General features: G+C 47.8%; 1 protein-coding gene across 1 annotated transcript in view; it reads right to left on the bottom strand.

The window, feature by feature from the left end:
* The window catches only part of LOC141935865 (hydrocephalus-inducing protein homolog), an 86,100-nt gene that overhangs the window by 58,676 nt on the left and 1,275 nt on the right, over positions 1–26,149 (bottom strand). Inside the window, exons 3-9 of the mRNA XM_074852512.1 lie at positions 26,013–26,147; positions 18,957–19,156; positions 12,975–13,099; positions 3,143–3,333; positions 1,216–1,239; positions 1,014–1,033; positions 292–421 (exon numbers count right to left, since the gene is read on the bottom strand). Coding sequence (XP_074708613.1) covers positions 292–421; positions 1,014–1,033; positions 1,216–1,239; positions 3,143–3,333; positions 12,975–13,099; positions 18,957–19,156; positions 26,013–26,147 — 825 coding nt within the window. The remainder of the gene's footprint in view (positions 1–291; positions 422–1,013; positions 1,034–1,215; positions 1,240–3,142; positions 3,334–12,974; positions 13,100–18,956; positions 19,157–26,012; positions 26,148–26,149) is intronic.

Raw genomic sequence — 26,149 nt, forward strand, 5'->3', positions numbered from 1 at the left:
TGATATCCTTTGTTAATCCCCATACGCTACGTGTAAGCTGTGCCCTTACTCATAATTACCGATAGCTCTCAACAGTGTAAGGACACTTATGAAGTGCCCTTGCAGCAGAGCTCAGCTTTAGGCAGCCTCTCGCTCTGTCAGGAGCCCACAGAAATGCTTTTTGCAACAAACTCGCAGCCTCACTAGAAACCTGGTGTTTTCTCTCGGCACATCAAGCCAGCTGATGCAGGGACCTGCCAAGTGACCACAGCCAGGGAGGAGAAGGAAGGGAGGTTCTCAGCTATCGCTTACCAGCGGCTCAAGGGTGAACACATCGTCGGAGAAAAGCATGGAGTCTCCTTGCGCCTTTGCCCGCTGGTTCTGGAAGGGGCGGGAGAGAAGGGAAAGGCGTTCTCGGAGAGCGGGCTCCCCCTTGCACTCCCTCAGACAACGATCCATCTCGTCCTCTTTCTGCCTCTGCAGCCTGCAGCCATGGGGAGAGACAAACCAAGCAGATAATTTAATGAGCAAAATATTTGCAGAGACTCGTGTGAGCGCAGGGGCAGCAAAGCGCTCGGGGAGGAACAGCAGCAGCTCAGCAAGGGGCTGACCCCAAGCCGCGGGGTCCCACACAGATCAGATTATCACTCGCTGTTCGCTGGCACGGCACGTAGTTTTACTCCATGCTTACAAGCTCAGAAGAGGTTTCTGAAAGCCAGCAGCCCTCGAGAGCCTCCCGGCTCAAAGTCTCTGCCACAACTGATGGAGAATCCACCAACAACCCCAACTGGCTTTTCCTACCACAGAGCTGCTTGGGGGAGGCAGATCAAGATGAAGGAGCACCCACTGCAGGGCTTCACTGGCAAGGGGAGACGCAGCTGGGTTTCAGCTGCAGGCTACTGGCATCACTCTTTTCTTCCCCTTTGGACCTGCAGGGATAAGCAAGCTAAATGTGCTCTCTGTGCCCTATACTGCCTTCCACCAGAGGATCCCAGAGCACTGTAAAAGCAAACCAATGAATTCAGGCATCGCACCACTTTGGTGAAACCAATGGCTTTATATGCATGGAAACAGAGGCCCTGAGAGGGGCAGGGACTTTGCCTAGCATCACCCACTAAAGAAGTCTGGACCAGCATCTCTGAATCCAAACCCTTACGTCTAGCCTTGAACCACCTTATCTTTTTCCTCTTTTTGGCCATCTCTGTAGGGCTTTGACGCAGTTAATCTCTCCCTTACTCGGTATCTGTAGCAGGAATCATTCTAGTGTTTAAAGATCACAACCAAGAGATAAGGGAGCACGGCTACAGAGCAGTTGCTTCCTAGCTGGCATATCGCTGTCCCCTCTGCACGCTCCAGTCCCTGGCCATGAAGAACCAGCAGGTGACAACTCTGGGGGGATGAGTGGAAGGCTCCACGTGTAGCAGATCGAGGCAATGTAGTACAAACAGGATAGCAATCATCACCCACCTAAATTCAAATACAGTTCAAAAGGAAATACGGTCATGGACGTTACTAGCTGTACACAGACAGAGCCTCGGACAAAGGCTGGCACCAGAGCCAAAACCACTTGCTTTGGCTCGCTCCCCCTGGAGTGCAGTGGGAAATGTTTCTCCATGGCTGACCTACAGCGCTGCGCGTGAGGAGGGCTTCCAGCCACCGATGAGCAACCCTCAACTCAACCTCCATCAACGGACAATAATTCCACCATTACATCCCAGAAAGTCCTGCAGGAGGGAGACAGAGCAAACCCCTGGATAGACCTTCTAATGATCCAGGTCTTCTGGGGTCACAGCCCAGAGCAGGGTCCTGCACTGCCTCCTCTCATGGAAAAAGTCCTCTCTGCTCTGAGATCTCAAAAGCTTCTCTGACAGCAGGACAGTGGCCTTGGAGCTATGACCATCCCTGAGATTGCAAGTAGGAGGAAAAAAACATCCTGATCAGACTCTAGGACATAATCTGGCATGAGATCAGATGTAATTGGAAAAGAATCAGGTTGAAGTGAACTGTGGGGAAATCTGGTTGCCTCTGAGGGGAAAGAGGATCACTCAGGGTCCAATCTGAGACAGGCAGGTGAGAAGAGAGCGGTAAAGGAATGGTCCAGGCAAGTGCCCAGAGAAGGTAATGAGATTTTCTCTTAACGCACTGAGCTTGCATGGAAGTCACACACTGTGTAATTAAAAATAGAGAACAGTGGAAAACTAGTTTTGGCCTTCAAGGCATTTTTGACCTAATTATGTTGATCTTTATTGGCTCAGAAGCCCTTAGAAAGTGCTCCAGTTTAAGGCAGTTTCCTGATCAGCTATGAGCTAACTCCTATACACCTACATCCATGCAAGTCTGAAAAGTCCCACAAGGGTTCCCTTAATCACCCAAACTTTTAAGTGTCATTTCCAGTTCATCTCCCCGGGCTATAAGTGTTTCTCTGCTGCCTGAAAGGGGAATTTCAAAGCTTCACCACAGACACCGTTTGAAGAACCTGCCCCATCTCTCAGCACCATGAAGACACAGGCTGCTGCAGCCCAAATGCGCTCTGTCCTGTGCTGCCCTACCTTCCCTGCAGAACCCTTCACCTCTGAATTCTCCCCAGTCTCTGAGGAAGGGTAGAAATACCTCGTTGTGCTGGAAACCGAGACAGTGCAAGGCAATTCAACATCCTACAGCAGGATGGCCTCAACTTGCTGGGCCAACGAAGTACTTTACCTGCACATTACTGGAGAAGGAGCCTGCCACCTTATCAAAGCTGGAGTGGAAGAAGCTGCAGTGAATATCGTAACAGTTATGCTACCTGCAGCTATGTCAAGTGCTGCTACTCAGTGCAGTCCCAGGTAACGAGTGCTGACACTCTCCTCAGCCTCATGGACCCTCCATAGCCAGGGGTCTCTGGACCTCAGTGGTTTGGTGCTCCCACAAAGCAAATTTGCTCTCTGAGGAAATCCAGTCATTGCAATCAGCCTTTCCTCCCCAAAACACCATCCTCAGCCGGAGTACAGATGGAGCTGGAATGGGAGGCACTGAGCTCCAGGGACACGTAACCTGATGCCGTAGATGGTTTACTTGTCCTAAACCATTCAGTGCACCAACACCCCTTGAGGCCATATGTTAGTTTTACCCTTGAGCAGTGTATCTTACTGAAATGAATCTTTCAAACAAACCTCAGCTTCTGATAATCTTCCTCTTCCTGAGTAACAAAAGCCTTCCACTGGAAGTGGACTATGATTTCACTCCGATTGTGGATGACCACAGATCTGTGGTTTGACAGCGTGAGATAAGTCTTCTCAACTGTCAGGGAGCTCCTGGCCAGCCCGATGTTGACATCTACAGCTGCTCCATAAAGGCTTGTGTGAATATCTTCACCTGGAAAAAAAGCATAGGGGAGTCTTTGCTCATCTCACTTGCTGATGGAAGTACGAGGAACAAAGCAAGCCACCAGTAACAGAAGAAATTGTTACAGCTTTTACCTGTATTAGCAGTTCCACAGATCAGCACATTTATCACATCCTGACAGCTGCCCGTGTACAGAATGAGGGTGTCCTGGGCACCACCGTCAGCACCTTATTTCTGGGTGTGTTTGTAGAGATTTATCCCCAAGGTCACAGTATTTACAGTGAGATTTTTCAGATGTGCTCAGGTGGCCTTTGGGTTGCCATCCCAATCAAGTCACAGGGAATTCTGCATCCAAGTCATTCGGGGGACTCTGAGGAGTCCCACCTCAGTCAGGGCTTGCCCAGTGTTGTGTCTCTCCTGACCCCTTGTTGCTGACAAGCAAAGATGCCTGGGGGCACGCGGGCAGGAAAGGGAGGTTCAGAGGAACAAGTGACAGCCCAGGGCAGGATGGGACACAGAAGAGAGCTTCGCTGTGTTGCAGAAGCAGTGCCCTCACTTGCTGTGGGTTTGTGAAGACATGTCAAAACGAGACTGATGGGGCATGGTCCACCCCAACCTGCCCATTACAGTCCTGCAAGCCCATTTCCTCAGCCGGGACCCTGTTGCTTATGCCTGAGTCTGCAAGTCTACGCTGCGTCTTCCCAAGCCATTCAACGACCAGAGCGAGGGCATCTTTGCTTTCCACCTCAGACCCAGCTGAACACGGGAGTGTCCCGGGCTGTGCACATCAACTGACTAACGACTGGAGCCTTGCTGGAGTACCTGCCAGCACGTCACCCTCCCGAACAGACTCCCACCACAGGCTCCCTCATTTCCAGAGCTTTCAAACCTTCATTCTTCCCAGTCAAGTAACTCCTGGCAGTCAAATGAGCTCAAACTTCAGTACCAAGCCCACTCTTCCTCTTGCAGGCAAGTGTTTCCCAGGTGAGATGCAAACAGCAAACATCAGACATGCTCTCTAGAAACGGCATTTCTGTGGAGTGGTGCTTAAAGCCTCAGAGCCAGCCCCAACGGACAAGTGCAGCAACCCGGCCATAGCCTGGAGAGCATCCCTCTGCAAAGGCAGAGCCTCCTCCTCACTGCACAGGTCACAGCAAGGCAGCCAGAGAATGGACCTGCCTTTAAACGGCTACCGTGCAACAACACAGGGAGAGAGCTGGATGTGTGCTGGGTGGACTCCTGAAATCCTAAGCCAGACACAACACTGCAGAATCACATTCATTCCAGGGGGAAAAAAAAAAAAAACGAGCCCCCTCTTTTGGGGGGGCACTGGGGAATGAAGCAAGACTCACCCTTACAACAGTAGATCTCTAGAGTTATTCACTCATCTCCACACACAGAGAATTCAGCCTTCATGCCTGTATAGCCTCAATTTCTCTGCTCTTAAGGGAGTCTGGAGTGGTAGGGATTTGTGGCCAGAGATGAGTTACATTGCGAGGACAGCAGCAATGTTTACAAAGACTGGACAATCTGCTTTCTATAATGGACAATTGGCATACAAAAATAACTGACGTTCAGGAGGGTTACAGAGGTGGGTACGCTTTATAAGCATTGCCTCTCCCTCCACTGAGTCCTTGGCATATATTGGCAAGCAAAGGAGCCAGGAGCCAAGAAATGGGAGACATGCACAGTGCTTCGAGCTCGGGTTTATGGAAACACGAGCCAGCGCTCTACAACGATCAAGATGACAAACTACTGCAAAATAAACACCACGAAAACTATCATCGTCTCACTGTCTAAACCCATGGCCACATGCGTCCTGAAATACTGGGTATAGTTCTGATCTCAAAAAACAAGCTGAAGCCTTTGAAGCTAAATAGAGAAGGGCAGAAGGAACAATGAAAAGTATGAAGCAGCTTTTATAAGAAGATTGAATAGGACTCCTCATCCTAGAAATCATATGGAAGATAGATGGGAGAGGTTTGTAAAAGCATGAATGGCCTGGGAAACGTGAATAAGGAAAAATTGGTCACTATTTGTCATAAAACAGGAACCTGAGGGCCTGAAATAATGTTATTAGTCAGAAATTACACAAAAGTGGTAGTACTTTTTCCGGGAGTATTCCTTCCTTTGGAACACACTGCCACAGGAGGCTGTAGAGGCTAACAGCTGTAAATCCAGAGAGCAACTGGACAAATTCTTTGAAGATAAAGCCAGCAGAAGCTATAAGCAGCGATGAGAATAAAGCTTCCAGCACAGAAAAATGCTAACTCTAGAGCCCACGAGGGAGAAAGCATATGCACTGCCTGTTTCTACACAATTTGCTAAACATCCCCTATTGCTGCTCTCCCGGGGAGGAGCTGGGGACGCAGCCACCCCTGCGCTCCTGGCTGCAGGCACCGAGGACTCTTCTGAAGGCTGGAGGGTTTGCTGGAGCACCTTCTACCACAGAGAGCATTCGGCATCGTTCTGAATACATAAACCCACAAATCTCTGGGTCCAGGAGAGCATGCACAGCTGCCAGTGAGTCAGGAGGAAGCCACGGATCTGTCTGCCAGGCCGATGAGCTGACACAGAGAGCGGACCTGCCAGGGTCGGCCGCGGGCGGCTGCAGGCTTCATGACTTGGTGTCAAATTAGATGTGACATTTCATTTAAGACTCTTGGCTGTTTAATATATAAGTTTTTTTAAAAAGCCCTCTGTACTGTAACAGTGACGTAGCACTAGGTATTTCACTTGACAGGGTAATGTCCATGGCGTGTGGTTTGGGATGCCTGGCTGCCATGAAAGCACATTTACTGAATCTAGATGTGTCTGCCCTATCGTTATTTACACAACATGGTCTTATTACAGGCTGTCAACTCTCCCATTCTTACATGCTTTTGATACACTTCCTACAGGTGGCAGGACACAGCTTTCTCTCTGCAACCTGAACAAAGCAATGCCTGAACTTGAAATTAAAAGCTAGACTTTTTATAGAGCAGTAGAGCAGACGCTTTGGGTTGTGCACTCCTGAGCGATGCTCTTTGACACAGCAGACACACCCCTGTGTTTTATCCCAGCATCCATCTGCGTGACTACGGACACAGGTATCTGAGCACACCATGATAACTTTTCACTATCTTGAAGTGAGAAATCTAGCATTGGGTCATCTTCTGTGGGGCTCCTGTTGTGCAGGGAAACAGACAAACAGAGAATTTACAGAACAGCTAAAACATCTTTCTGAATTCATCTAATACCACATGATCATCCTGGTGCAAGGGGGAATAATTTTCAGAGCAGTACAAACTGTTCTTAAACAGAAAGACAGATTTTGTTTAGCCTGAAAGTATAGCTCAATGAATGGATGAGCAAACCCTTGCACAAGATTTCAAAACAAATTTCAGGTTTTATGAAGAGTGCTTTCCTAGTATTCAACAGCTGGTACTTTCCTTCATTGATTACCGCTCTAAACATTAGGAAGCTGGTAGCCAGATTGATTAGACTGAACAGAAACAAAACAGCACCCTGATGCATTTTGTCTTCACCAAGACATATTCTTCCTCTATCCCTGTGTCTCCCTCTCTGCTGAATTTGGATTTTAAATCTTTTTAGGAGTGAATGACAGTCAAATTTGGAATATTTAGGTGGCATGGAAAGCAAGTGTAATTTCATTTGCCCAGTTTGTCAGAAGACAGTGCCTTGCTCTCATCTCTTCTATGAACGCAGCTGGAGAGAGACAGGTCCTGCTGCTTTTTCACTGAAAATACGAGCAAGCAATGAAAGCAGAGCTCTTCACTCAAAAGGATGTTACTGTACCCCCATATCGACCTATGATAAGTAATTCTTTTGCTCCTGCTACTATCATACCCAGCTGCCTCCACTGCCGGCATATCCTTGTTTTTCAAACAGCGTGCAGAGGTCTCTGTTACCACTTCACCGCCGGAGAAGCGAGTCACTTCACCAGGCTAAGCGATCTCTGGAAAGCTGGAGAAGTCACCTACAGCCTGATCCAGCCCCCCCACCATGTGGTTTTTGCTGCGTCTCCCACAGAGCTACCACTAGATCAGAGCCAGGAGCACTGCTCTGAGCTGTTTCACTGTTGGGAAGCTAATGGCTTCACCTACAAGATGCACTGAGTCTCCGCCGGCCTGAGAAAGGCCGTCTGTCCGTCCCCACGCTTGTATTTCCAGCCCTAGAGCAAAACGTAGAGCAGCGACAGTCATTTGTAAGTGCTCCTCCGAGGTGGTGTTCAGGAGCTGCCTTCAGACATCATTAAACCATCACGTTATTTACTCCAGACCTCGTTCACAAACCTCACCACTAAATAACTGCTGCTGCTAACACAGGTGTTTCTAAAGAACCATTCCCAGGCTACAACAAAGCTCAGAGCATCCTCGTCATTACTGTGGCCACAGGTATTGCTGTAACGGTCAGAGTCCCCAGCACGGCCCCGGCCTCGGCAAAGCACCCACTGAGCCCACGCAGCACAGTGCAAGAAGAGGGTCTCTACCCCAGAGGCCCTGCAAGGAGCCATAAGACAACAGATGGGATGAAAAGGGAGGTGGAGAGCAGTGACCAGCCAGCAGTGCTCCACAGGACAGGCTGCAGGCTCTTCAGACAGCTCTCCTGCACGTTAAGTCATCTCCTCTGCAGTCAGGCTCTTGCTGTGCATCCTTCTGTGACCGAGCACCCACAGCATTCCCCATCACCCCCTCTGCACTGTGCTTAGGAAGAACTGTTTGCCTCCTTCCAGGATGAAATACTCCGGCACAGGAATATCTGGGAGCCAGCACGGAGGCTTTGTGCTGCCCAGCATGAAGGAGCTTCGCAGAATGTATTGAAAAGGATGATGAAACAGTCGGATGATGAAAGACCACTGCCGCATACCCAGGATGCCGCGGCCTATTTTTAATCATTATTGCTACTACAGTAACGATACGCTGGGGTACCCGACTGGCTGAAACATTGCTTTTGGCCATGGGGAAAATAGTGCAGGAACTTCCATTCCGATTGCCTGGCAAAGACATGCCCAATAGACCGCCTAATAAATCAGTCACCCTTCAAGCTGCTCTTCTGCTTCTCAGCAGATGCTGATTGATCCACAAGGAAAGGAGGCTAATGAATGGTCAGTTCTGCCCTGAAACACATCCCCCGTTAATGACACTTCAGAACATGTCAGTGATTTCCACTGATGAGAGAGTAGACAAGCTGCGGTCAAGGATGACCTGCAAAGAGATGAAAACCACGTTCTTCCAGAAATCTTTCATGTGCTAAAAATGGGGTATGCACCGTCACGCAGAAGTCTGTTTCTGTGCATGCCTGAGGATGAACAAAACAGCCAGAGGAGATTTTTAACTTCCAAGTGACCCTCCTAGTACATACACCCCAGTCTGTGCTCACGCAGTCAACTCCATGGGTTGCTGAGCAGGGTTTTTGTTCGGAGGGGTGTTATGGAGTTGTGGAGCTACAAAGCTGTGCAAAGAAACCTCAAGCAAATGAAGCACAAACTTAATTCCCCTTCATCTACCCTCAAAGTGACAGATCATCTCTCTTGAAACACAAGGCCCTGGAGAGGGGGCCATACTCTGCAAGGAGCAGAACGGCCTTGTCAAAAACAGTATAAGAAAAATTCATTATTACAAGCAGTTCTAGAAGAGGGGAACAAAGACAGGAAACAGTTGTTACCTATTAGCTGTTTTGACAGAAACGAACACTTTGGAGACCAACTAGACTCACCCATCAATCTAAGTGATTTGAACTATAAAAGCATATAACCAATCAGTTGTATAAAGTATTAGTTACCAGTCCTCGGTCTGTTGCAGTGCTGCTACTATTAAGATGCAAAGACAACATATAATTGCACAAACTCCTATTTACACTTCTTTTGCCTACAATATATGACTCCCTCCACTCACTTTGAAGCAGACGTACAAGAACATAAAAGTCTGACAGAAACCAGCCACACTGCCGGGAATTCTCACAAGCGAAGGGAAAAAAGCACAACGTGCACTCACCACCTACGACAGGCAGAAAGAAAAATCCCTTTGCAAAGTTTTTAAATGCCTGATAGCCCAAGGCAAATCTAGAGAAGCCTCTTGAACAGCATCAGTCTGGCTTACACCTTGGGATAACACGGGAAACAAGATCTTCTTTAAAAACTCACAGAACAATGTAAGTTTCTAACCATCTGCCAGCACTAAACACAAATAAAAAAGAATTACATCAGTTAGTGCACTACAGTGAACTTTGGATTCAAAAGGGGCTGCTGCTTAGGAAGTGGAAGATTTCCCCACCTCTTAGCACTTGTAAGCAGCTACTATAAATCTGCCTGGTGTGGAAGGAATGGAGAAGTGCATGAAGAGGAACAACTGCGGACTGGAGTGGAAGTGGCACACAGCGGTGGCCGTCGGAAGCTCACGGTCTGTTGCCATGAATTTAGCTCAACAGTAACTTAACGCTGCTCACGGCAACATCAGAGCCCCTGTAAACACTGGCACAAGACTAAGATTAAAACCAGAAAATGTTTTCGGTATTCCCACCCTGGTATCCTGCACAATACAGGGACGACTCAAGTACGTAACGAGGTAGGGAGTTTGCTCAGACAAGTACTGAGCCTCCTCCATTCTGGCTGAAGTCAGTGCAAATTGAGAACACTCAGCAACTTGTTGGAGTGATCTCAGGAATGGAAAATGCAGCACAACAAGGGCTAAACCTCAGTTAAACCCTGCTGCCTGGCCACATGCCTCAGTGGATTTACAAAGGAGAAAAAAGAGAAAGGAAAAGGCTTGATCCAGAGACTACATCAAGAGGATTTTCATTTCATTTTCAAACAAGTTCCTGGAAGCCACTGATTGCAATGCCAGCCTTGCAAGACAGATGACAAGACCCTTGGTCAACAGGGGGTTCTTAAAGGAAAGAGAACAGAGCTCTACAAAGGTGGTTGTTTTCTCCAAAGCCTACACAAAACCACAGATGACTATCACAGCAAGGCAGTGCTTTTCTCGGATGCTTTATCCTTCTGGGTAGCTGAGATGTTCAGAGGTGCTGGCACGTCCACGCTACAGTTACTTATTCAGCTTCAAACAGCAGTAAACAACCAGGGCTGGGATTTCATGAGTTTCCTGCATGTGTACACTAACACACTGCCAAGCCCTTGCATGGGTGGCCTCATTTACCAAAGTAAGCCGGTTCAGCCAAACCCAGCACCAATTTTTCCCGAAGAAAGGGATTCAGCATCCCGACACGTTTACATTCCCAGCTGGAGTATGAGCTGGGATTTTTCACACCCAGACCCATGTACATGGGGGAAATGGAGGAGTTTGGACATGTAAAGCAGTGAAGGTCAAATTTTCATTGTAAATCATTATGCTCTTAGCAGCAAAGACATTTTCTTCACAGTCACCTGTAAAGTTTGTAGCAACACGACTACCACCACATAGACAGTCTATCCAGGGGACAACACCTGTACTCCTAACCAGGACAGTCTAAAGGACACACAATTCTAATCAACCAAATAGCAGGCAAAGGGAAGAGCTCCATGTTTGCTTAAGCAATGCTAGGGACAGATTTGACTCAAGTTCAGCAAAAACTAAACCCACGCAACATGCACCTGATCCTGCGTCAGTCACACTAACAACAGTGTGACTCACTGAGAACTGCTGCCACTTGTGAGCAAGTCAATACAGACACACAGTAAAGCAAGGAAAACGCCTCCCAACACCCTACACTGATATTTTGCTCTTAGTGCCTCTGTTTCATAAGAAACAGTCTGTTGGTGGCTCTGAAAGAGCAACCCAGCTGCTTTTTGTATGCGAGTCACAGGGAGTCTGACTTAGCGCAGGACAAATCAGCCAGGTTGGGTAACATTGTCTGCTGCTCTGCACTACACCTGCAACAAGCAGCTTTTAAGACTGATTAAATGTTTGGTTTCACTTCAGCAATTAATCTCAGCAGCATTTTACTTATTTGTATGCTTCAAAGTTTGAGAGACAATCCCTTAATTATTCCTTGCTCTCCTTCTCAGTCTGTGGTTTATTGAAAAATAACTGCAGCGCTGTACTGACAGGCAGGAACGAATCCTGCCTTCATCTCCCAGGTGGCTGCACCATGTTCCGGGGAGGTTGCCTATCCCAGAGCCAGCAGACAGTTTGGTCCCTGTGGCCTATCCATGAAAATCACTTTTGCAAAGATTAACCATGGAGGAATCAGGTGTTTCAGTAAGAACAAGACTCAGGTTTTCAAAGCAAGCTGTGAAGATCCATCCTGGCCCTGGATTCTTCACTTGGACTTTTCATTTCTCATGGTATAAACCCCACAGCCCTAACCTCTAGTGTAGTTAGCCCTGATCTAACCCAGAAAAAGATCTGTCCCTCTGAAGTTTATCCTATAGGTTCCCTATATGCATACAAACGAGGCACCTTTTGTCGTTCTCTGAAATTTCAGTAGTTCTGTCAAGAAAGTGTTACCCAAACCAATGAGCTTCTCTGAGTGAGCACAAACCATTCTCTGTGAATGTGTCATTGACTGAAAAATATTAAACAAAGCTGTGATAACTCAGAAGCCTACAAAGACCATTTGGAAGACATAGGAGCATTTCTAGAACTTCTACAAACTCAAGACAATAAAATGCTCGTTGCTGGGCTAAAGCATCACAGCAGCACCCAGGTGAGGACATCACACTTCCCAGGACCGAAGTTCAGGAACAGGGACAAAACAAACTTCTCTTTCAGGCAAGAGAAAAGGCACACCAAGTGCATTCAGGCAACTGAGGAAGTGTCTCGACCAGCATCCCAAGATACCTCTGCTGAACCAAGGCAGACAGAGGCATTTTAACATCACACCTTTTTCTTGAGTTTTTCCCACTTACTCTTAAAGTGACTTATAAAGCTGACAGCATTTCTGTGGCCTGAGCTTGGCTTCTCGTACCCTAGTATAAATTTTATACCTATCTCGGGAGGCAGCGAGCACTCCCTGCCAAACCCCAAGAGCCCTCAAGTCCTGGCTGCTTCAGTCCTGATGCTGTGAAGTGTGGGATGTAGGTGGGTAGAGGGCAACATAAAAAAAGGGTCTGTGGCAAGACAACGGAGAAGCAGTACAGGGGACAGAGGTGTGTAAGAGACAGGGGGCATTTAGAGAGAGTCCAACAGAGACATGCATTCCCCACGTTACACTTCAAACAGAGCATTGTCTAGGAATAAAACTTCACACCTGCATGTGCACACTGCAATGGAGAATCAAGGTTCCTCCTTCCTCCACTCAGCAACTCCCAGAAAAACAGCCTGCCAAAAATCTCATTCCTGCTTGAGGGGATCCACTTTAACAACCCCCTAAACACCAACTATTTGTCACTTTTTCCCTGAGGTAAAGGACAGGGGAGGCACACCTGGAGAGGGAAGTAAGGTGGCTGCGGCAATGGGAAATGATGGTAGATGACTGTCACGGGGGGCGTGTTGGGTGAAGAACACCGTGCTGACACCAGGGATGGACCAGCACACAGCCACACAGGACACACAGAACAGACTCAGCCTTTGCCCCTTATCTGCTCCCTTCTAAGCACTGAAACGTGCAGAGGTTTTGAAAGAAAAGCTTTTAGAAGTAGTTTGTAAAGCAAGTTTAACATTATTCTGCTTAGAAAGGGCTCTGTTCTGAAGGATGCAGAGAGCGTGCACCACGCAGTGCCCAGCACTTACCTGTGTCATAGTGAACTACCAGGGAACCGGAATGATCCCCGGTCTTCAGCGGGTGAAACTCCACTGTTACTTGCATGGCATCGCCAATCCCAAGAGTCCCGATGGAGGGATCCACAGAGAAGGGGCTGCAACGCAGAGAAAGAGACACATCAGGGCTACTGTGGGCGATTCGGGGACTATACTCCTTTTGCAGTCTACTCCACTTCAGCTCACTTGTGCAAGCAAGAAGCAAACAAGCCACAGTCAGCAGAAAAAACCAGAACATAGAGGATCAGAAATGGCTCTACTGACTCTCACTTCTGAAGAGTTCCAGCTCTCTGAACATCCTGTGGTGTCAAACGACCTCAGCTCCCCCATACTCTGCATCCCCTTCTCTGCAGGGAGGCTCAGGAGTCCAACCGCTAGCAATACAGCCAGAGGATGGGTTTTGAGGAGCACAGAGATGGTGAGAGCTATCTGCCTGCACAACTTGACACTGACTTCCTCAGGAATCTGTCTTTTCCTGCCACCTATAAACTCCACCTCAAGAGATGCAAATGTCAGGGCATTACCTGTCCCAGGGAGACTGCAGCCTAGGAATCAGACAGGGAGAATAAGTGTCTTTCTGGAAGACCAGAGAATAATTATGGTTTAAATTGCCGAATTCATTTTTTTACCTTGAAAACATCCTAGTTTAGCCTAAGAAAGGGCACGTTTCATCGGCATTACAATGAAAGCTGCTCTACGAAAAGGAACAATCAGAAAAAGATGAATAAGTGCAAACGCAGATTAGAGCGACACAACAACATGGAAACAAGACACGGGAGGAGGATCCCATGTACAGCCTGAACCATTAAACCCCTGGATACATGAAGTGCCACTACCAGGAGCACGTCAAGGCGAGTTTAACAGGAGGTTTTCTGTGTATTCACAAGCACTGCAATCTGGGACTCTGGGTTGTAATCCAAGCTCAATAACTGTTTGCTTGGCCCACCAGGCAAATTCTGTGCAATGCATTGGAAATAATTATGAAAATTTGTTGGGGTACTTTGGACTTAATATGAGCAATTATGATTTGTCACCGGGTAAACGGCTCTTGTCTGACAGACACCAAACTCAGTGCTTTAATGCAAAGGGACAAGTCAGGTGAAACATGCTTCTGCAGCTGGGCTTCATGGCTCTTCTACAGCCCCACTTAGAAAACAAAAGTTATTGGTTTTAGTGCTTTGCTGGTGGTCAATTTGTCACCTTAAAAACATGTTCTGGAGAGTTTCACCATGATTAGAGAATGCAACACACACAAAAATATTGAGAACAACTGGAGCCATGCGCAAGCTGAACTTTGTTCATGTAAGTAGTGACAGCTGATGAAATTGCTGGAGTTTCTGCTCATTAAGGAGATATCGCTGCAATTAGGGGCCTGACCTGCTCCCATTACAACCAGCGAGAGCATTGCCACCGAAGCACGGGGCCTGCAACGTTTGTGTGCTGGACCTGAGACTCTGGAGAGAGAGGGGGGAAGACAAGGCACCACCAGCCTCAGAACTGGGCTGTTCTACACGGTCCTGCATCCGCACTGATGGTTATGCCAGGAGTGCTGCAGGTCTCTGCCAGGGCTTGGGTGGGGTCATTGCCTGGTGTGGGAAAGGCAGAGATTTTGTTTTTTTCCTTTTTTTTTTTTTTTTTTTGTTTCAGAAATGTTGCCAGAACAGAAAAGCTGCTAGTTAAGGGGGATCCCGGGCAACACTTCAGCACTACCTCCCATCCCATCACCTTCCTACTCCTTCCCCATGTCTACATACTCCTGCCCTCAGATGGATGGGATAGGATGGGAATAGCACTCCTGAAGATATCTTCATCTCTTCAAATTATCAGAAGAAGAGGATCCAACCAAGTTCAGGACTCAGTTCTCAGGACTGAGAAACGGAGCACAAATCAGACACTGCATGTCCTACATCCCACCCCATGCTGTACCCACAAGACAACTCTCTTACTGCTGTGGCAGGAGCTTGTTATTCCTCACATGGACCTGGTTCTCCAAGACCCAAAGATGCAAACTCCACGGTTAAACTTAACTCCCCTGAATTTCAGTCACCGTCACTAAGCTGTTGTCTACAGATAAGAAGAGATGCTAAGGAGACATCCCTGACACATTGTCATAGCCAAATGAAAACCACTGCCGAGAGATGACACTAGCGGGATAGACGTTGGCTTTTTATCCATTAAGTGTGAGCTGTTCTTTAGGATAATTCTCATCCTGTTAGATCTACCCTTCTAATGAATCACTACTGCTCCTGAAAGACACAAAAGATAAGGTTTGGAGGTTTTTCAATAGCTCGATTTCTTCTGACATGCTTTTTAACTATGTCCATTTGTAGGTTTGCTTTGTTGTACGACATCTAAACTTTCACAAGTCCAGATCTCCCAATGGCACCTTGCAGTCCCCAGCTTGTATAAACTTATCTAGCCACACCAATTTAGGAGAGACCTGCCCATCAGTACTTGCCGAGATCTTGCCTGTTATTGCCCTTCAGAAAGAAAGCAACGCTAGATTTGTAAGCAATTTCATAATGATATATTTTGGCATTTACATCTTGCTTACTTTCACCATCTTGACAGTTGGGCATCCCATGATGATACCAAAGGCCAAATACTCCTGACAGAATTGAGAAACATGACTGACAAGTGAACAAAGCTGGCAGTTCTGTGGCCCAGGCTCTCAAACCACCATGCCACCTGTTCTCCTGCAACCACACCTTTGGCACATGCAGTGTGCAAGGAGGCTGCAATACACTTCAAGTGCCGTGGCGTGTTTATCTTCTGCAGCCAACCTTTCTTTGGTCTACTGGTGCATTATAAAATCATTTGAGTTTGGGAGAATTGATTTCATTACAAGCTACCTCCAAACCCAAGGAAGACAGTAAAATTACTGGTGATTGAATTGCCTCTTCTGTCCACTAAGATCTATTGCAGGAAAAAAAAACAAAGGTCGTTTAATCTTCGCATATATTATTTTTTAGTAATGGTATAACAGCCAAAGTCAAGCAGTATAACTATTCCAGTAAACCCAGTCTGCTACAGTCAAAGCATCCAAGACTCCATCTCTGTGCTGAGAAATCCTGTGTGGAGTCAGCATCTCGCAAGCTCTGTATTTCCCTCTTTCACTGCACCTAGGCTCTATTTTCACGTCCTTGGATGGTCTTTGCACGTCCTATGGTAACTGGCCAATCTCACGCCTCCAGGTAGCGTATGGGTACTACAGGGAGGGATGCAAGGGGGCTCGAGGCACTGTGCCTCGCAGGATCATTTCCTGAGCTTTCAGAGCTTGGTGGGGACATTCCTAAATGGATCTTATCTCGGACTGATCCCCTCTAGCCCCATAGCATGGCACAGCACAACGTCAGCGATGTCAGGAAAAGGCAGTGCTGCACTGAGATCTGCTTCCAGACACCATTTTCAACTGGAATGCACTGGAATGACACTTATCTCTGTGAATGTCATGGAGCAGAAACTCATTATCCTGCCTTAACAATGCGACAACAGGAAGAGACTTTCTCTATTTATACTATCGTTATTTTTTATTACCATGCTATGCAGTTAAGAGCTGGGTATGGACATGCAGAGGGAGGAGAGGCACAAAGCCAGACTGCATAACAGGGAGGGCTTTGGTGGTTTTCTCCCTTCATGAAAAAGTGGTCAAAATGCAGCCATGCTTCTGGTAGAAACCACAGCAAGGGAGAGCTCCGAACGGGGAACAGCAGAAGGATGCTGAATTGGCCCCACGGCTTCACTTAAGAGCTCTTCCCTGGAGGGAAATGCACAACAGAAAACATCAAAGCCTTTAGATAAATGAGTAACAGGCAGGGAAAGTCATCATGAAGTGACCAGATGCAAGAGCTGAGCTCTCAGTACCGAGGGGAAAGGTTAGGATTGGAGATGGGCTGAAAAATGCACTGAAGGTGAAGGCAAACAGGTTATGCTTGGTGCCACAGAGAAGGAAATCCAGAGAAAAGCTGCAAAGAAACACGATATGAACAGCACGATGGACTAGGAAATGGTGGCATCTGCAGCTGACTTGTGAATGGGCAAGAGCCTGAATATGCTCAGGCCAGAAAGCACAAGTTTAAATTGTTTAGATAGAGAATAAAGGATACAGAGGTCACCTGATGGATCTAAGCTTAGACAGATCTCTCACTCTCTTCTACGCCACTAATCCTCCTCTTCCTCCTCCTCTCACATGCAAGCATGTGTTTTTAAATACTCTTTTAAGAGTATTTAAAAAGAAATCTGAACGAAAGTCAGGGCAACTTAATTAGAATAAAATGCTACTTATATTCAAAGATTTAAATCATCTGTTTGAAATTTCAAAGTGGCTTTCAGAAGTTCATAATGAAATGGAAGAGATGGCAGATGCCCTCAGCTGACAAAGGAAATCATACCAGCTTTCCATCCCTGTACACATGCAATCCAGTTGTTCAGAATATTTTTTGGTGTAGTTTGAAATAAAATGTTTGCAATGCTTCCCATTTCTTTATTGCAAATCAGGACCGAAATATTTAATTGCTGAAGTTCAGAAACTCTTAAAATCCATATCAAGCAGGATTCGACATGTGCTGTATCGCTCAATAGAAGAGTTGGAGAGTACATTGCAAAAAGATGCTAGACTTCACTGAGCATTTATTTTGGTGGCAACAACTAGATCTGGAGATCCCAGAGGAAAACTGTGCAGTGATTTACAAGTTCCTGTCTACGTGTTTCCACAGGGAAAAGAAGCAGCCTCCTTAAATAGCATCCTAGAAGCCTGCTTAAACACCTTGCCAGGCTTTGGGGGAAGCTCCTCTTGAACCCTCACATTTCACAAGAGAAAAGTAAAGAGCAGCCTTTTGAGCCCTGTTTTCCTGGAGAAGAAGTTGAAGCAACTCAGGTGCACCAAGTCAGACCGCTGGTCTTTGCTGCATTCTTGACCTCAGCTCCTACACCAAGACCTCCGGGACCCAGCAACTCACCACGAATTATCAGCCAATTGAACCAGTCTCCCTGCAGCTGCACCACCCTCTCCCATTCAGCAAACCAGGAAACCGGTGACTGTCTTCTGAGACCAAAAGGAGCAGGACAGGCTGTCCACAACACAACTCATGTCAGGCATTTGATTCGGGACCACCGGAACACCACGTGCTTGCAGCCTCCCAGAGCATGGGTGTCTTTGGCCGACACTGGTGTGTAACCGTTTCAGAAGGTACTCAGGATCAGGAGGTTGCAAGCTGGATCCTTACAGATTCGAGCACTCTCCAGGAAATCTGGGAGAGATAAAGCTCTAGAAGAAAAGGCCCCCAACCCATGCACCAGACACTTGCTGCATCTTTTGCCTGTGCCCTCATTAGCGTGCTGCTTTGGGGCTGTGGTGCAGTTTTGAAGCCAGTGTCTGCTCAGCTCCACCTAAAAGCTCATTCTACTTAATATTTGGTCCCAGGGACCAGACCAAACCTACTGGAAAACAAAGTTCCTGGACCACACAGTGTTCTTGTCAGGGCCTCAATACCAATTGCTTTGATCTACGATCTCTAATGGCACTTGCAAATAAAGACACAGCTGCTGGTAAATTCTTAAATGTCTCTCTCACCAGCTCACAGCTTGCCCATTTCTTCACACCACGTTTGGTCTACAGGAACCGAGCTCCTAGAGCTGTCGCCTGCCACGCAGCATCTTACACAGCCCACGGCCAGCCAGGTTGCCTTCCTTCGTTTGCTCTTTCAATCTAACAGAATCACTCTTGCGAGATGTTGTGTTGGAGACACCACTGCAGTACAAAACCTCGCTGCAGCACGCAGAGTTTTATCAAAGGTTGCGTCACGCTTAAACACTATAAGCAACAGCAAACCCCACGTGTCCTGCCCGTTTCCAGCTACGGCTGCAATACAGCAGCTCAGATGCTCTGGTTCCGTGTTGTTACCAACCATGTTATCATGCAACAGTGTTTTGCACAAAGAAGACGAGCTCCTTTACCTCTCAGTGCTGATGCGGTAGCGAGCCTCCCGGTTACCGACGTTGCGAACCAGCAGAGTTTTCTGGGAGCTGTACTTGACTGGACAGACGGAGAAGTTCAGCTGGTCAGGGAAGTCCAGGATAGCTCGGGCACCAATAGCTCGGATCGGCACAATAAACTTTTCCCTTTCTGTGATGCAGGTGAGCTGGTAGAAATAATCCTGCAGGGAAAGAAACAATCTCAGCACAGTGCATTCAGTACCATCCCATGGCAGAAGGAAAACTGCTGTTTTCTATGACTCTAACAGTAGCATCCAGCAATGTCAAAGGACTTTTTACCTTAGTGACCTTTCATTCCTGCAGCGTGACTTCAACAGGGCTGTTAACTTGCAAAGAAGAAACAATCCCATTGATTCACCTGCTTTCACAGCAAGCTGGCAGAACCAGACAAAATTATCTGATACTTTGATTCGGAGGCACCAAAATAGAGCAATTTCATGGAAGGGATGACAGCAGTAACAAGAACCCGCTTTGATCACCACCGCAGATGATCAAAGGCTCCACTAAGCACCCAGTTGTGCCACAGCACTAACTCCAATCCCAGCAACGCGGCGACCTCACTGACGCTGGCCAGGGGACGCTCAGGTGCATTTTCAAAAGGACTTTGCCACGTGCACGACCAACACTCAGTCTTCGGTGAAATATTTAACAAGCTGGACACAGGAATTGTTTTAATGTCAGGTGAGTGCAGGGTAAGTGTGTATTTCCCACCCCTTCCCAGAGCATTATAGGGACAAGGCTGGGGACACACACCCTTAAAAAGCTATCTGATCTATCTCCCCACCCCAGAACTGGCTCAGCTCTACACCCAAACTATTCTTGCAAGATGTCTGACGAGTACTTAAAAGCACTAACAATTCCACCCCTGCCCTCAGCAGCCTATTCCAGCTCTACCCTAGACTTAAGAGTTCTTCCTGTGTCTAATCTCAGTTTCCCTTTCCAGCTCACCTAGCCTCAGGGGACGTGGGAAATAGCTTTGCTTCCTCTCTGCTGCAGGGCTGATGCCTTGTTAGCATGCCTGTCTGAGGCAGGTGGTAGCAGGAGCTGCAGATGGGAGACACTGGGACAGCCCTGCCAGAGCAAACTCAGCTGTGCTACTCCCTGGCATTGGCTTGTTCACAAAAGAGACAGACAGTCCCCCCAGCTGTCTGGCCTTTAGCAGTAGGAAGGCAAATCAAATCACCAAAATCATTTTACTGTAGGGAGGAGCAGATCCATCTCCAGATGGACGGTGTGGCATTGCAGTGCTGCAAGTATCCCCTTGCCCCCGCTGAAATCACCGGTTAAACTGTTGCAGTGGGGCCAGGAGCCATTACCTCCAGCAGCTCTCTTAGCCATGAGTTGATGGAAGCGCTGCATCTTATCACTCACTTGCTGTCCTGATCTTTTTCCCTCGGTGCTTTGAAGCCATCTTTTATCATTGATATCATTCCCTCGGTGCTTTGAAGCCATCATTATCATTACCATTTTTATCATTGTTGAAGCAGCAAGCAGATAATTTGATTTAGGAATTGCACACAACAAACTCTCTTAACCAGAACAGATTCAGATTCCTCTGCGCTTGGGATTTCTTGCTCTCCCACACCCGCCCCCCTCCAAGCCTGGAAGGGCCCTAAGGCAGCCAGAGGAGGCACAGACACAGAGCTACTGCTTGAACACAACAACTAACACCCAGCGCTACCCACCAGCTGGGGTTTAAGGTTGCTGTAACAGATGTTGTCACAGCCAAGATGTAGAAAGAATAAAGAAAGATCTTTCTCTCTAGACATATCAAATATTCACACTGGACCTTGCAGAAGGGCTTTTGCTTCTCGTATTTGGAAAGTAAAATACCAGGAAGGAAACTGCAGCAAACGACCTACAGAACTGAATATCACATTTCAGGAGAGCGTTTCATCTTCAGCAAGTCTTTCTGAATTAGCAATTTTGTACTCAATCCTGCAGCCTAAGCCATCTAAAATAAAAGGTACGGGCAGCCCATGTGAATTTAAAGCACCTACTATCTGGGTACTTCACATCCTGGACTGTTTAGGTCCTCAGATCATTGCATTAGCAAATGAAGAATCCTATTTACTTTGTTGTTGTTGTTGTTGTTACTGTGGCCACACTACTGTAACAAAGGCACTGTAAATCCACTTGAAAGCTGCCTGCCTTGTTACATCTTGGCATGCCATGTTTACTTCTCTCTCCCAGATGCCAGGTTGACAGAGGATGATGCAAGGAGTTCAGATCAGCAGGGAGATAAAGAAAAAAGAAACTTCAACAGTTGGAAGTATTTAAGCGAAATAATAGGAAACCATTTTCAAGTCACTGTCATTGCTAAGGAGCAAGTGGATCCACAGCAATGTACAGAAGAGCCCAAGGAATAAATGCCTCCCCCAGGTGTAACCCCCCCAGAAGCAAGCACATGCCACCTTCCCAGCTCTGGGGCCGGGGAGGGGCACTGGGACTGCCTGCCCCGGGAAAGGGACTTCTCCAGGTACACGAGGGCAAGGCTAAAGCAACGAGGATTTGGCCACAGAGACAACCATGACCTTGAGAGAGCAAGTTGCCTCTCGCCATTCATGCACACTCACGTTGCGTGCCGAGCCCCTTCTCCAGGGACGCCCTGGGACGCTGCATCCTGTACAAGGCTGGACTCAGCTCTTCAGAGTGCCCTGACCCTCCAGCCACACTCTGTGACCCACCAGAATGGGACCTTGCACCAAGCTGAACGCAGCCTCAGGCCAAACGTGGGGAAAGCCAAGGGAAGAGGGGTGCCAGGCAGAAGCTGGCTGTTCAGGCTGCTGTGAACCCACAGTCCTGTGAGCTTTTGCAAGCTGAATCACCCTCCCTCGGGAGGAGATACAGGCTGCAGTTCTCCACTGCAGCACTGCCCTGCGTTACCAGCTCTGCTAGGCACTTGCTTAAAGTCTGCGGGTACAGCTGGAACCGGTTTACAGCCTTGTTTTACTTTGCAACTGCAAACCCTTAGACGGTTTCAAACCAGGTTTCTAAACCAGCATGCCTGGGTGAGAGAGGGGTTGCATCACTTCCATGCTTTAAAGACTGTTTTTAGACCCACCAGCTTCAGTCTACAGATTTTCATGAAAATACAACTTCATCCTTCCTACAACTCCTCTCCCAGTTTCAAGGAAAACACCTGTCACTGTACAATGGTTCCTCTTCTCTTATTCACCTTCCAGAAGCAATAAGTTACAAGCTCTGGCCTGCAAAGTATCACCACTGGCATTTGAATTTGCACCCAATGAAATTAAAGAACTGCTTGTGTCTCAGAGGTGTCATTTCAGGCTCTTTGCAAACTCAGGCTAACATTAATTACTGTCACAGTGACAGCAACCCTAACTGCCCAGTACACCAGCAAACGAGGTGTCGGTTTTGCTGCGTAACCAATCCTAAACACTTCACTGAACTCCTTGCAGCAGACAACTGCAAAGAAGAGATCCTTGTAGCACGAGGCAACATAGCAAGTCAAGCAGGGAAAGCTCCCTGCTGAAACCAGGATATCATAAAGGCTGGAAAATAAGGGCCATGAGAAGAGAGGAGAGACTGGAGGGTGAAGACAGCTTCCCATGAGAAGGGGTGGCCCTTCTCCTGCCTTCCTCAGCCACCAATTCACAGGAGGCTTTGAAATCAGTCACTTTGCTCCAGGTTCATTTTGCACAGGGCCATTTGCCTTGATTTTCTGCCCCTTTCCTCCCCGCAAAAGTCATCTTAAAAGTGTACTTGGAATAGCTTCTGTGTGCTACCAAACATCTAACAGCGCCCGACTGAATTTTAATTTCAGTAATGCAATAACTCATTGGCCTGCCATATTTCATATTAATGGGCATTAATTCAGTCTCCACTGAGCATCAGTAATGAATCTGGCAAACCTTACAGACTGAACTTGTATTGCTTGAATATATTGTATTGCTACAGCGAAAAGAGCGAGAGGACAAAACAGAACAAGCTGTGCTATGTATTTATATGCTTCTTGCTTCCTTCTTCCTTTAAGACAATCTATTAATAAGCCAAAGGACACCCACAAATGTATTCCTGTCTATTGCCAGTCAGTTCCACAATGGTTTCCAATTAGGCAGAGACTGTCAGACCATAATGCAAGGACACCCGAACACAGGGTGGCACGAGAACACCCACACCGTGCAGCTGAAGCCCTAACACAGAAATGTGTACATCAGAAGCACCAAGAGTAACTAACTGGAAACGTTGCCCAACAGAAAAATTAGCATTTCTTATTTCTAAGGCAAGTGCCAATATACAGAGAGACATGACAGCTATTTATTTACTTTCTGACAGTCCAATCCTGTGGCACATTCCCAAATGACTGCAAGAAAACAGGAAACTGCTCATTTTTCCAGCAAGCACTACATGGCACATGGCATTTCAGCCACTAACAACTCACATGGTCCTTTTATTTAGGGCTTAGCTGCAATTTTACTCCCTTGAATCAGGGGTGACTTCGCTGAAGTCAGACTGACCCCAGGGAAGAACAGATTCAAACCAACTCCACAGCAGGAGGACTGCCCAGCCCTGGCAGAGGGGCTTGTACCTGCGTCCCAGCTCACTGGGTGATCCACCATCCCTGCAGATGATGGCGCAGCAGAGGGGCAGAGGCTGTTCAAAGGCAGCACTCGTAAGCCTTCCACAACTAACACACAGGTATTCTGCATGCAAGCCACTGCAAGCCCAACACAGGTGGCTCTACAGAGCCATTTCCCAAAGCCTCTTTGCTAAGGGGTTTTCAAGGTGCCGTGCACCTCCTGACTGCGCTATTGACACATTTTTAGCTGAGCTACAGCACTCTGGTACTTCGCTGGCCCACACTCCATCAAGTACGAGACAAAATGTTCCATTCGTACAAAATTCTGACTCTGCTGTATAAATCCCCACGTGCTCCTCGCTGAGCAGCATGCATCCCTCTGCCCATGCCCTGCACAACCCCCAGTGCAGCAGAAACCACCGGAGTGTCACTGAAGCTGTGCAGAGGACCTCTCGCTGGCAGAGCTCCCTGCTCCATACACTCGCCAGTTCAAGGGCAAGACAAGGGACAAAGTATTGGACATTGGTGTTCTTGCGGGTTCTCTCACCCTACCTGTATTTGTGGTGATGTTCACGTGTTGCTCTGCTGACTCTCTAAACTTGAGGAGCAGCACTTTGCCCTTCATGGGCACCAATTTACCTCTGCCACCCCCAAAAAGAACACTAATTAATATGAATAAATCACATTTTGAAGGCACCGGTGTACTTTGCAAAACCTGCTTCAATGAGATTAAGCTCTTGTGTCACTTGGGTAGTTTGGAGAACTGCCCTAGGACAACATAATTTTAACCCTAAATATTAATGTTGTTAAATAATTGCTCAGTCCCTCCAAAGGAACAGATTATTTCACAAGCACGGGGAGCTAGGGACCACAGGGCATTTCCTCTTTAGTTTTCTATATCCATGCTGTTTGAAGATAGGACAAAGTGTTAAAACTATATCTAAGCAGCAAGTGAAAGATGAAAAAGCAGGTATGCCCAAAGAGATCTTGTACCTCTGGCTGAGTGCAGAAACATCTGCTGGCTCAAAGCTATCCCCTAGCCTCACCTCTCCAACAAAGTCATGCGAAGAACAGTGCTAAGAGGTAGCAGGATGCTGGTGGAAGGACTCAGCCTGCCTTTCCTTGTTTCCCTGCAATGCTTCCCCCCTTCCATGCCAGGTATTGAATTCTTCTGTACTAACAAGCCTCCAGATAACAGTATTGACCCTTCACATCACAGCACTGAGAATCAGACCTGCCAGGGCCACAGCACTGATGTGCAAACCTCTAAGCAAAGGCACGGCGTGTTTGGCATGGAAGAGGTGCCAGCTGACAGAGCAACCACAACAACACGCATGACGACACAGCCACACCGCAGGCTCTGGGTAATGTGTCTGCCTGCAGCTTGTACCTGCCTGTTTATTCCCGTACGTGCTCGTTCAGGCAGATGTCTCAAAGCCACCTGCAGCCCAACAACCTCCTGCCGAGTTAGGGACATCTAGAGCTCAGTGTGCCTGTGCCAGGCTGGCTCCCTACCACCTGTACAGCATTCCCACTGCCTCAGCCTCGCAGCTCCATCGCAGACAGCACAGCTGCAAGGCTTGAAAACAGAGGGGATGGAAAAGCACCATCTTTGCTCCAGTCCAGGGTGAGGCAGGGAAGTGGCTGCCCGTTGGGAAACAGAAAATCTCTCTGGATCCATTTGTTCCTCTAGTATTTTCCATAATAATTAAACCCCTACCACTGGGTAGAGATGGCTAAACATCAACACCCCACCCTGCCATTTTCCTACTCTTCCACGTGCATCTTCCCTCGCGAACGCTCAAGGAAGCGCAGGGAGGGAAAGCACAGCCCGTCAGTCCCTGCTGCAGCAGCTAACAGCATCCTGCAGTTCCAAGAGGGGACCAGCTGCAGACTGCCCGACCACAGCCTGGAGCAGACCCCACAGCAGGCTGTGGGCTATAACCAGTGCGTAAAAACCGCGATGACTTCAGACATAATGTTCCGCTGTCTCGCTACCGTGTCCAACACGCTAGGCATTAAGGTGACTCCAGTTTTCAAAGGTGGCGGTCCCCACTCTGATCAGGCTCACTTTGGGTCTTCCAAATAACAGGTCACTTTTAAACAGACCTCTGTATCTACCGTGAGTGGAGCAAACCCATAATCACACAGCACTGGACAGGTACCAGAAACCAACACCTTGGGAGGCCGCCCCACCACAGGCGGCAGACTCTCTTATCTCTGAAACCAGCAGACATGACATTAAATGTTCCATCACTGAAGGATAAAAATGGTCTGAAACACATAAGAGACTCCAGCCTATGAGAGCATAATCTTCACCATGGGGAAAGAGTTTCCCCCGGTTCTAGATCCAGGGCAACCCCACTGGAACCAGGACAGTCCTCAAAACCCACAGCAGATGCCCTGTTCTGAATCCAGCCCTGCAGGTTCAGCTTCCACTGAAGGCACCAACCTCTCTGGACCTCCAGTCTCACCTTGTTCTCCTCAGGGGTGAACTGGATGCGGAAAGTTGAACACATGCCAGGTGCTACCTTACAGCACACACCACCGGGGCTGGTCAACTTGAAGTAAGGCGACGTCTCCAAGACAACCTTCACCAGCCGAGGAACCT

This window comes from Strix uralensis, chromosome 29, assembly GCF_047716275.1.
Source record: "Strix uralensis isolate ZFMK-TIS-50842 chromosome 29, bStrUra1, whole genome shotgun sequence".
NCBI classification, from domain to species: Eukaryota; Metazoa; Chordata; class Aves; order Strigiformes; family Strigidae; genus Strix; species Strix uralensis.